Raw genomic sequence first — 10,617 nt, forward strand, 5'->3', positions numbered from 1 at the left:
TGGGCTTCTTGCCTTCCCTCTCCCTTGCCAGACTGGGTTTTCCAGCCTCCCCAGCACTTGCTCCCTCAGCTGCCCTCCCTCAGCATCCCTGTGCAGTGTGAGCAGTGTCATCTGTAACGTCCCTCCTGTCACTGCCCATGGTCTGGATGTAAATCCTGAGCTTGCAGCCGAGCAGTAAAGTCCCTGTTCATCTGTCTGTCTCACTGCTGGCTGACCTGGGCTCTCTGCTCCAAGCAGCAGCATTCCCACCTGCAGCTCTGGGGTGGGCTCTGCCAGAGCTCCCCTCACCTCTTCTGCTATCCCAGCTATGGCTTAATTTAACAGGGCTTTTCCCTTTATTCCATAAACTAACTTGACTTTAGGATTGTCTGGAATGCTAGGCCTTGTAGGGGCAAAGGAGATGCCAGTTAAAGCCCGGGACAACTATTTTTGGCCTTTTCTTATGCTTTTTCCTTTTCTCATGCATATGGCCTTGCAGATGAGCTCTGCCTCTCCATGGCTTGGAGATGTGTAAAGAGCCTGTCCTGCTCCTAAACCTACCTCTTCTCTTCTCCTAAGCCACCCTCATTCCGGGAAGGGCTGGGAGAAGTGGGAAGTCCCAGGAGATGTGAGAAGTCCCAGTAGAACTGGTGTCTGTACGGTTTCTTACTTGAGAATTTCCAAATTGTGCAGCAGATTGGAATAACGGGGCCTGGGGGCGGCTGGCGACAGGCAGGACCTTCTTAAAGCTGACTCTGTGAAAGACAAAAGGCTCTTTGTTTGCCCAAACCTTGGGAATTCAGCATTTCCAGTGTGCCCCCGTTTGGATTTGGTTGCGAAGGCTGCTGCAGAAGCACTTTCCAAAAGAAAAATGTGGATGTTGTCCTGCAGAGCAGCAGAATGAAGTGGGGCTGGTGTGTGCCCGGGCTGGGCCTGGAGGTGCAGCTGGGCCGGGTCGAGCTGCTCCTTCTCTGGAAACTTCCGAGCAGCTTCTGCTGCCGGGGCTGAGCGCGGGGGACGGGTGGGGAAGGCAGTGCCGTGGCTCAGCTCTCCTGCAGCAACATGGAACAATCCTGCGGGAGGAAAGGCAGCGCTTGCAGAGGGGAAGGATTGGCTTTTGGGAAAACATTGGCAGCTCCCGGGGCCGGGAGGCTGGAGTCAGTGCCAGACAGGAAGCGGCTGACGTGGAAGGGCCGGCTGGCCGGGATTATGAATGGCCAGGGGTGCCTTCCAGCCACACTGAGCCCTCCTCGCCCTGCCCTGCCCTGCCCGAGGTAAGCACGGGGCAGACCTTCGCTCCTTATATCACAAATCCATTCAAAAGAGCAGCTGGGAGTCTTGTCCCGGGAAGACAAGCCCTCGTTTGTTGCCAGACTGGCTCTGGAGGCGCAGAAACTGGCTGCCATTAGTGCCATGCGGCTGCCAGGATTGTTCTGGTCCCTGCTCTCTGTAGTAAAATCTCTCCTTTGATCGGAGAAAACCAGGATCATCCTGTCCCTAGACGCTGAGCTAGTGCAGAGTGGCCATGGGAAGGGATTTGTGAAAGGAGGGGGGTGGAATTATGGAAAAAATGTGCGTGTGCATCTGTCTCGGCTGTTTCATGCAAGTTGCCTGTTTGAAGCTGCTTTTCTTCTCACTCTGTAAATTCAAGTTTTTACTTGAAATTCTCAGTGCATCCAAAATACCTTTATCAGGGCTGCTTTATCGGTCGGGGGGGTTTTGTGTCCTATATAGGGAACTCTGGCCTGGCATTAAGGGCCCTGGGAATGGCTCAGGGGGAAGCAGGATCATGGCTCCCCTCTCCTGCGGAGCTCGGGGGACACGGTGGCTATCACAGGCTCCCCACCCAAGGGTTACAAGCAGCTGGACTCGGTGGGATTCCAAGACAGCAGCCTGGCTTCCCGGAAAGGAAACTGGACAAATCCCTGATTTCAGGAGCTGCGTTGCTCCCTGGGCTGTGCTGAAGGGCTGTTTTAGCAGAGGCAGCAGGATGTGGCTGCCCCGGCTGGGGTCACGGGGGAGGGAGGTGGCTTTGTGTCTGACCCCTCCCCAGCTGCGGAGCCTCCGGGTGGTGGCCGCCCATGAAACGAACGGGGAGGTTTTTTCCCCTCTTTTGAAAAAGGAAGCTCGGCCTCGGCGCCTGCCAGCGCTGACAGAGGATGCAGAGCAAGGCTGAGTCTCTGCAGGAGTGACCTGCTGAGGCCAGGAACACAGGTAGGGGCTTGCTGACTGCTGCCTTGCTGGTTTTTCCCTGCCTTGCTGTTTTTTCCCTGCCTTGCTGGTTTTCCTGGCTGTTGTTAAAGCCCTGTGCAGTGTCGGCAGCAGAGGAGAGCACGGAGTGCTGCTGGGGCTGGCAGTGATGGAACAGTCATGGGACTTCTGAAGTCCTTTTTGGGCTCATTCTGCCTCTGTGGGGAGGGCAGGATCTGTCGGGAACTCTGCTGGCTCCTGGAAAGCCTCGGGATGGCTGCAGCAGGGCGCAAGGGGAGGCAGCTTCCCAGTGTTTTGGAGGAGGTAACTCTTCCCTTTTCCAGACTCTGAGCTGCCTTTAAAAGGGACCAAGAGTTGGGAAGCAGCCACCTGGGCTTCCTCTGCCCGGAGCCTGGTGTTAGACCAAGGCACCTCCACATGATCCACTGTTCCTGATGAGGGAAGAGGAATGGCAGGACAATGCCAACAGCCCTGGCAGCAAAACCAGCACAGGACTGGAGCTGCACAAGCAGGGAGTCAGAGGAAAGGAGCTTTTGGCATGGGAGGGGAAGGGAGGGCCAGGCCTTGAGACCCCTGGACAGGCAAGTCCAGCATAGTAGGGAGCTGCTCCTCCCATGTCCTTGGGATAAGCTGGAGGTGTGTTTGTGCTCCGGACAGCCCAGGGGGGTCATGGGCTCTGTGATCCTGAGCGATGGCCAAGGTCCTCTTGGAGCACCGGTGATGTCTGCTGTGATCTTGGCTGGCTGAAAGGAGGAGGCGACAAAATGTACTGAGGTTTGTTTGGGGGGGAGTGGTTTTTCCCTTCACCTTTCAAGCTTGCAGATACCATCCAGGTGCTTTGCATGTCCCATTTCCCAATTGTCCCTAACCTTTCCTTTCCCTTGTGTTCGGGGGCGGTGTCAGCTGTGACTCCTGCCTGTGGAGGTAGGTGTTGTATGGATGATATCATCTCGGAGCAATGTCAGGGATGCTTTGGTCTCTGTGCCTCTTTATTTTTATTTTTTTTTCCTAGAGCTAAATGTTTCTTTTAGCTCATTGCAGTCAGAGACCGTAATTAAATAGGCTGCATCTGCTTGATGTCTCAGCTACTCATTTTGCTAATGCTTCATACAGATGCTGAATCGTCTGAGAGACAATTGCTGCTGTGTTGAGCTCCCCAGTTCTCAGGGATGATGTCTCCACAGGATCAGGAATTTGTTTGTAGGACTGCCTCGATACCAAGTAAACTCTGCTCTGCACAGAGACCCTGACAAATGTGAGGGCTGGGAAATCTCCAACCCTGTGAGATGGGACAAGGGCAAGTGCTGGATCCTGCCCTGGGATGGGGCAGCCCTGGATGCAGGGACAGACTGGGAACGAGAGGCTGGAGAGCAGCGCCGTGGGAAGGGACCTGGGGGTCCTGGTCGGTCCAAGTTGGATCTGAGTCCCCGGTGTGTCCTGGCAGCCCAAGGGCCACCGTGTCCTGGGGGGCACCAGGCCAGGGAGGGATTGTCCCGCTCTGCTCTGCACTGGGGCAGCCTCACCTCCAGTGCTGGGGGCACTCTGGGCACCACAAGATCAGAAGGGTCCAAAGCTGTTGGAGAGTGTCCAAAGGAGGGACACGGAGCTGGGGAAGGCTCTGAGGAGCGGCTGAGGGCACTTGGCTCGTTCAGCTGCAGCAGAGGAGACTGAGGGGAGGCTCCTGGGGGCTGCAGCTCCTCCCGAGGGGAGGCGGAGGGGCAGGGGCTGAGCTCTGCTCTGGGACAGGGACAGGAGCCCAGGGAACGGCTGGAGCTGGGTCAGGGCTGGGCATGGAGCTCAGGGAAAGGTTCTTCCCCAGGCTGGGGTTGTTGGAGTGTCTGTGCAGGGCCAGGAGTTAAAACTCGATGATCCCTGAGGGTCCCTTCCAACTCAGGATATTCTGGGATTCTATGAAAAGTCTCTCCATCCCGCTCAAATGAGAAAAATGGTTGGTGTTTGTTTCTTGATGTGTGTGGCCAAAGCCCGGGGATGTTTGATTTTACCCTTAGGGTTTTACCCCATCCTCATCCATGCCAGGCCTTGCAGTGCAGATCCTCCAGACGAGAAGCAGGGATGGAGTCACACTGCACCAAGGATGCTGTGGGTGCTCCAGGGAGGCGCGTGGAGGGTGGTGCTGCTGCTGCTTTGTGGTTTCCTGTGTGAGAGGATGTGTTTTTCTCCATCTCCAGTGCAGGGAGCTCATCGCGTGCAAATGCTTCCCTGGACTTTCTGCTGGAAGCAGCAGCAGCCTCAGCACCTGCTGCCCACATTGCTGGTTCTGTGGGGGCCGGGCCTCCTCCATTCTGGGGCCGGTACAGTCCCTGGAGCTTCCGGCTCTGCCACAGGATGTGGCCAGGCTGTGACGCAGCTCCTGGTAACCAGAAGGCTGAGCTGTCTCTCCACACCCTTCACTTCTTCCTCTGCTATGTCTGGGGCGGGATCACGCTCCAAAGGACACGTCTGCCAGGGGTTTGTGCTGGGTTTGCCTCCCCTGACGTGGCTCACAGGGTCACAGCAGCTGTTTTGGCAGCAGGAAGGCCAGGCTGGATGGGGCTTGGAGCAACCTGGTCTAGTGGAAGGGGCAGGGGGTGAAACTGGATGGTCTTTAAGGTTCCTTCCAACCCAGACCTTTCCATGATGACATGTCTGCTGTGGATTCACCTCTCAGCCCATGGTGGATCTCACTGAACCACATTAAAATGCTTTTAGGGTTTCTCCCAACGCATTGTAGCCCATGTTGGAGTTTGGATCTCTCAGCTCCTGCACGGAAGAGGTTACTGAGCTCATTCCCGCAGGAAATGTTGAGCCTGTTCTTAGTGGGGTGAACTGCAGTGGTTTGGGGTTTATTCCTCACTGTAATTAAATAAGGAAACAAGAGGCCTTGGCTTTAAAGCTTTTTAATCTTTCTCCAGAGAAGAACTGCTGATTAGCACTGCAGTGTCTGTTAGAGACGGGCTCAATTGCAGCCGTGGTAGTCATGACCTTGAGTCTGGGATGTGCTTGCCAGCATTTGAGGACACTATTTACCTATTGGAACAACACTATGGCCTCATGTAAATCCAAGTAGATTCTGCTTGGGGAAAGGGGTTCTTTTTGCTTGCTTGCTTATGAATTTATGGAAGCTTATTTATGCTATTTAAGGCATCAGCTTAATTTCTGTTACTTTATTCATTTCTCTGTCCAGCACATGTAAAATAATATTTTTGGTACACAAAGCTTTCTGCCTTAAAGCTTCCATCAAAGAGCAGCCTGACACAAATTCTGCAAGGGGCTGGATGTGGGAACAAAGGAGGTATAATTAGCTACAGATAAACAGAGCTGTGTTTCTCGTCAGCAGCCCTTCAGATCTCAACTTGTGTCTCACCCTTGGAGCTGATTCTTTTCTAGAGGCTGGACGAGGAAGATGAGCTTTCCCTCATCTTCCAGTTTTCAACTTGTAAACAGAGCTAAACTGAAATGGGAAATATGTTTATGGTCTGTGTGCACCTGCAGAAGAGGCTGTGGCTGCTCTCAGGGCTGGTGTTATTTCAGGATATTTGCTTTCCGGGTGCCTGAGCTGTGACTTCTTCTTGTTCCCCTCTACCCCTTCTTCCTGTCTCTCACTTTCGGTGGCTGGCGGAGTGGGGGCTGTCTGGCAGCAGCTCTGAACGGTGTTGAGGGCTGGCATGACCTGGCCTTGTTCCCAAAGGGGGGATGCATAGGTGAAAATGGGATCTGGGTGAAACCCAGCTGGTTTTACCCTTCTTTGTCAGTGTGTTGGGGTGAGTGGCAGCCCGTTCCCATGGCTGTGGGGCCTGTTCCCTCATTCCCACATGGAACAGGTCAGGAGGTGACTCTGTTCAGCCCAGGTCAGCCCTCGAGCCGAGCCTGCCCTCTGCTCCAGCCGGGGAAGGGAAGGGGGAGAAAGGAAACTGCTGTGGGCTCCCCCCCTTCTCAGATGTGGGGCGAGGGCCCAGATGGCATCCCAGATCTCTTCCTATGGGATTTAGACAAGGTTTCCTGTTGAGAGAGCTGCTCCTAATCGCTGCCCTTCTGTGCTGTGTTGCGTGTTGCAGATCAGGACCAGATGAGCAGAGGGAGGTTTCTGTGAAGATCAGAGTCGCCCCAGCCCTGCCCCAGGAAGTGGCCGCACCTCCAGCTGTCACTGCTGTGGGCCTGGAAGAGACACGAGAGAAGGAAAATGTCCCACGCTTTAAAGCAAGTGTTCAATAAAGACAAAACCTTCCGGCCCAAGCGCAAGTTCGAGCCGGGGACTCAGCGGTTTGAGCTGCACAAGAAGGCCCAGGCCTCACTCAACGCTGGCCTGGACTTGAAGGTGGCCGTGCAGCTGCCGCCGGGCGAGGAGCAGAACGACTGGGTGGCCGTGCACGTCGTGGACTTCTTCAACCGCATCAACCTCATCTACGGCACCATCAGTGACTATTGCACGGAGCAGTCCTGCCCCGTCATGTCGGGGGGCCCCAAGTACGAGTACCGGTGGCAGGACGAGCACAAGTACCGCAAACCCACGGCCCTGTCCGCGCCCCAGTACATGAACCTGCTCATGGACTGGATCGAGGTGCAGATCAACAACGAGGACATCTTCCCCACCAATGTCGGTGAGTTTGGGTCCCAGCTGGGGCTGGAGGGAGGGAGGTGGGTGTGAAGCCTTCTCATGGAGCCCCTGTCGCTGTTCCAGGAGATGCTGCGGCGCAGCTGATCCCTGTAGCAGAGCTGTTTCCCTCTCTGCTTCTCAGGTGGGCAGTGCAGTGAGCCCTTCCCAGCTCTTCTGCAGTGCTAAAATACCCAGAGCTGTACCAGGCCCCACTGGGAGTCATGGATACCTTGAGGCAGTGAAACAGGAGGCTGCCCTTAGAGCAGTCAGTCTCTGGGGTGGCTCTGGAGTGGCTCATGCTGGATGCAGGATGGCTCCCTGGGAGCTGATGGCCAGCCCAGGGCTGAGGCACAGCTCTGTGTCACCTGGTGATGGTGCCACGTGCCATAATCACCCCCTCTGTTATTAGAGACCACGCTGGCTGGGGCTGCCCCTCCTGAGGGGTGGGATGCTGGCACAGGCCTGGAGGGAAGGGCTGTGTTTCATCTAGTGCCAGGGCCATGGAAGCAGGAGTTTGGCCTAAGACACCTCAATCTCCATATCCAAATGCAGCTTTGGAACAGGGATTGATGGGTTTTATTTTGTGATGAAGATGGAAGAATTTAGTCCCTAAATTATCGGGTAAATACAACTGAGCCTATACAGAGCTTCCAGCTCCTGGGATGGAGAAGACAAGGTGCAGCAGAGCTCCCTCCCTCCTGCCCCGGTGTTCTTCCCTTTGGAGCTCTGATGGGATGAAGCTGGGCCCTATTTGGGGCACATCTGCCACTTGAGCATCCACAGGGATCCTCCACTGTGCCAAAATGCTGCTTAAACCTGGTGTGGAGCAGGCAGAGAGGGGAGGGGGGCCAAGAACAGCCAGTTTTGAGACAGCTGAAGCGCCAAACCCTCCCCAGCCATTCCTTCTCGTGCTGCACAGGCTCTGCTGCAGCTCCCCGGGGACCACACTGGGGGTGTTGGTTCTGTTCTGGGCTGCAGGATGAGCTTCCGACAGCACGAGGGCTGTGGTTTGGGGTTTTTTTAGTTGTTATTGTCTTCAGCTCAGCTTTTACCAGATCCTTTAACACTAACTGAAGTGCTGCAGCTGTGGCAGAGCAAGGAAAGGGTTTAACTTCTCCTTGTTCCTCCAGAAACGGTGTGAACTTTATACCCTGATATCCCACAGAAGTGGCTGCATGGCCAGGCTGCTCTGCTGCAGGGGCCCAGCCAAACACAGACCTGGAGCTTTCAAAAGAGGACCTTAACAGCTTTAATTTTTAACCAAAGAGCTAAAGATGTACCAAAACAAGGGATAACTGTGGGGAGTAAACAGCACCAGCCCTTTCCTTTGAGAAGTTATTTGGTTGTATCTGGTGTTTTGCACTGTTTATATAAAGACATCAAACAGGAGTGGAAGAAAACTCTTGTCTGGCTGAAACAACTGCTGGGAATGTGGGCTCTGCTCTCAGTCACAGCAGTGCATCACTCTGTCACTTAAAAAATCTGTGCTTTGAAAAATGTCATCCCAGGGAAAGGAAAAAGGAGAGGGGAGTGGGAAATTACCAGGGACAGAAGCACTTTTGCCTCAATCTGTCCATTTTACCAATTTATTTTAGTCCCAAGCAACCAGTTTTAACTTGACCGAAGGTTTTTCATGGCCTCTCTTCCCTCCCAGGTACTCCGTTCCCCAAGAACTTCCTCCCGGTGGTGAAGAAGATTCTCTCCAGGCTCTTCCGGGTGTTTGTCCACGTCTACATCCACCACTTTGACAGGATCACCCAGATGGGCTCGGAGGCCCACGTGAACACCTGCTACAAGCACTTTTACTACTTTGTGAAAGAGTTCAATCTCATAGATACCAAGGAGCTGGAGCCCCTGGTGAGTGTCTGGCTGGGCTCAGGTACCGGTGGGGCTCTCAGGGTCTGTGGCCAGCACAGGGCTGGGGGAGCCACAGAGGGCTCTGTAGCCTTCTCAGAAGGCCCCACCTCAAATCCTGGGGTCAGTTTTGGGTCCCTCACTCCAACAAAGACATTGAGGGGCTGGAATATGTCCAGAGATGGGAAAAGGGCTGGAGCACCAGGAGCAGCTGAGGGAGCTGGGAAAGGGGCTCAGGCTGGAGCAAAGGAGGCTCAGGGGGGACCTTGTGGCTCTGCACAAGTCCCTGACAGGAGGGGGCAGCCGGGGGGGGCTCAGTGTTGTCCCGGGGGACGAGTGACAGGACAAGAGGAAACGGCCTCAAGCTGTGCCAGTGGAGGTTTAGATTGGATAGAAGGGAAAATTTCTTCACTGAAAGGGTGAAACAGGCATTGGAAGGGGCTGCCCAGGGCAGTGTTGGAGTCACCATTCCTGAAGTGCTCAAAAAACATGTGGAGGTGACACCTGGGGACACGGTTTAGTGGTGACACAGCAGTGATGGGGTAATGGTTGGACTCAATGATCTTGGGAGTCTTTCCCAACCTTAAGGATTCCATGATTCTCTTCTAAGGCTGGTTGCCCAAATTCAGGGCCAGTTGGCCTTGCAGTGTGACTGTCAGGGACTTGGGAGTCAGGATATGACTGGGATGTCCTGGGAACAGGAATGGTGGGGGGAACATGGCCCTGCCCAAACTGGAGCTGTGGGCAGCAGTGTCACCCCATGCCTAGGAATGGTATTGACAGCTAAACACGGGGTTTTTTCATCCACACCCTCACCTGGGAGCCTGGATCCTCCTTCACAGTCCCTTGTCTTCTCTGTCCCTTTGGCAGAAGGAAATGACCTCCCGGATGTGCCACTGAGCTCAGACCTTCCTGCTCCCACCTCGGCACCTCTTCCGAGGACTCCGAGCCCCAATCCCATATTGGAGACGTGATTCAAGGGGAGAACAGAGATGTTTCGTTTAAGAAATTATATATTTTTAATGAGTTTCAATGTAAAACTGTGATACTGCAGGAATATTTTTTTAAAGATGCTCTAGATTAACTAGTTTTTTATAGTAATTTCTATAAAAAAGAAAATATTTTGTGGGCCACTTGATGGGAATGATGGCTCTCGGAGTGGGGAAGAGCTGCCTGAGCTGCCTCCTCCGTGTGCCCTGAGTGAGCTGAGCCAGACACTTCAGTGTTGTGGAGCTGGTGCTGCCATGGAAGCGGTACTTCCCTTGGGATACGCATTCCCCTCCCCTGAAGGCAGGGTGCAGGACTGGGGAGGAATTGCTGGTGTACACGGATCCCCCAGGGGTGGATCCCCCAGCACCTCTCCCACTGGCTGTGAGCCCAGGTTTGGGGCAGAGCTGCTCTGTGCCCACCTGTCCTCATGGCCTGGCTCTCATGCATTCCCTCTGAGCGAGCTGGGACTGGGCTTTATCCCACGGCTGCTGCTGTTGGAGCCGGTGCTGTTGGAGTGGAAATCTGCCCTCATGTGTCAGCCCAGCCCTGAGCTGAGTTCTGCATGCACAGCCCAGCCGTGGCTCAGCACTGTCCCCACGGGGACACAGATCCATGCTGGCAGCTCCTCATGGGAGCCAGCAGAGGGAAGGCACTGGGACAGCACCAGGATTCTCCTCTATCCCCTCCCTCCCTGTCCCTCATGGTACGCTGACCCTGCCGGGACCACATCCCGCTTCCCACTGGGGTACGGAGCCTTCTCCCTGTTCCCCAGCACCACCACCCCACCCAGCTGCGCACATCTGGGACCAAAATCTCTGGTGTGCAGCCAGAGACCCCCAGCCTCACCCACTGCTTGCATGAGGAGAGCTTGGCAGTGCCCCAGGTAGGTAGTGGGTCTACCTAGGATTTGGGGAGCAGTAAGTGACCAAACTGCACCACTAACCACTTCTTCCTTACAAAGCATTCCTGTGCCCTGGAATCTCTGTACA

General features: G+C 54.8%; 1 protein-coding gene across 3 annotated transcripts; it reads left to right on the forward strand.

Moving 5' to 3' along the window:
- Window positions 1-1,229: 1,229 nt before the first annotated feature.
- MOB3A (MOB kinase activator 3A) lies at window positions 1,230-9,762 on the forward strand. 3 transcript variants are annotated; one of them, XM_017739193.1, is made up of 4 exons: window positions 1,230-1,253; window positions 6,246-6,788; window positions 8,439-8,641; window positions 9,509-9,762. In XM_017739193.1, exons 2-4 carry the CDS (start codon window positions 6,371-6,373, stop codon window positions 9,536-9,538), a joined length of 651 nt encoding a protein of 216 aa, XP_017594682.1. In that variant the 5' UTR covers window positions 1,230-1,253; window positions 6,246-6,370; the 3' UTR covers window positions 9,539-9,762. The 3 variants fall into 3 exon arrangements, with proteins under 3 accessions (XP_017594682.1, XP_008637250.1, XP_017594678.1); XM_008639028.2 differs by lacking the exon at window positions 1,230-1,253 and adding an exon at window positions 2,104-2,193; XM_017739189.1 differs by lacking the exon at window positions 1,230-1,253 and adding an exon at window positions 2,942-2,964.
- Window positions 9,763-10,617: the final 855 nt, after the last annotated feature.

Source organism: Corvus brachyrhynchos, unplaced genomic scaffold, assembly GCF_000691975.1.
Source record: "Corvus brachyrhynchos isolate BGI_N302 unplaced genomic scaffold, ASM69197v1 scaffold130, whole genome shotgun sequence".
Taxonomy (NCBI): Eukaryota; Metazoa; Chordata; class Aves; order Passeriformes; family Corvidae; genus Corvus; species Corvus brachyrhynchos.

What these genes read in the sequence shown, in the direction of transcription:
- MOB3A (XM_017739193.1), top strand. Translation starts at nt 6,371, where the DNA reads ATGTCCCACGCTTTAAAGCAAGTGTTCAATAAAGACAAAACCTTCCGG. An exon ending in CATCTTCCCCACCAATGTCG is followed by an intron (nt 6,789 to 8,438) that starts GTGAGTTTGGGT and finishes CTTCCCTCCCAG; the next exon opens with GTACTCCGTTCCCCAAGAAC. An exon ending in CCAAGGAGCTGGAGCCCCTG is followed by an intron (nt 8,642 to 9,508) that starts GTGAGTGTCTGG and finishes TCCCTTTGGCAG; the next exon opens with AAGGAAATGACCTCCCGGAT.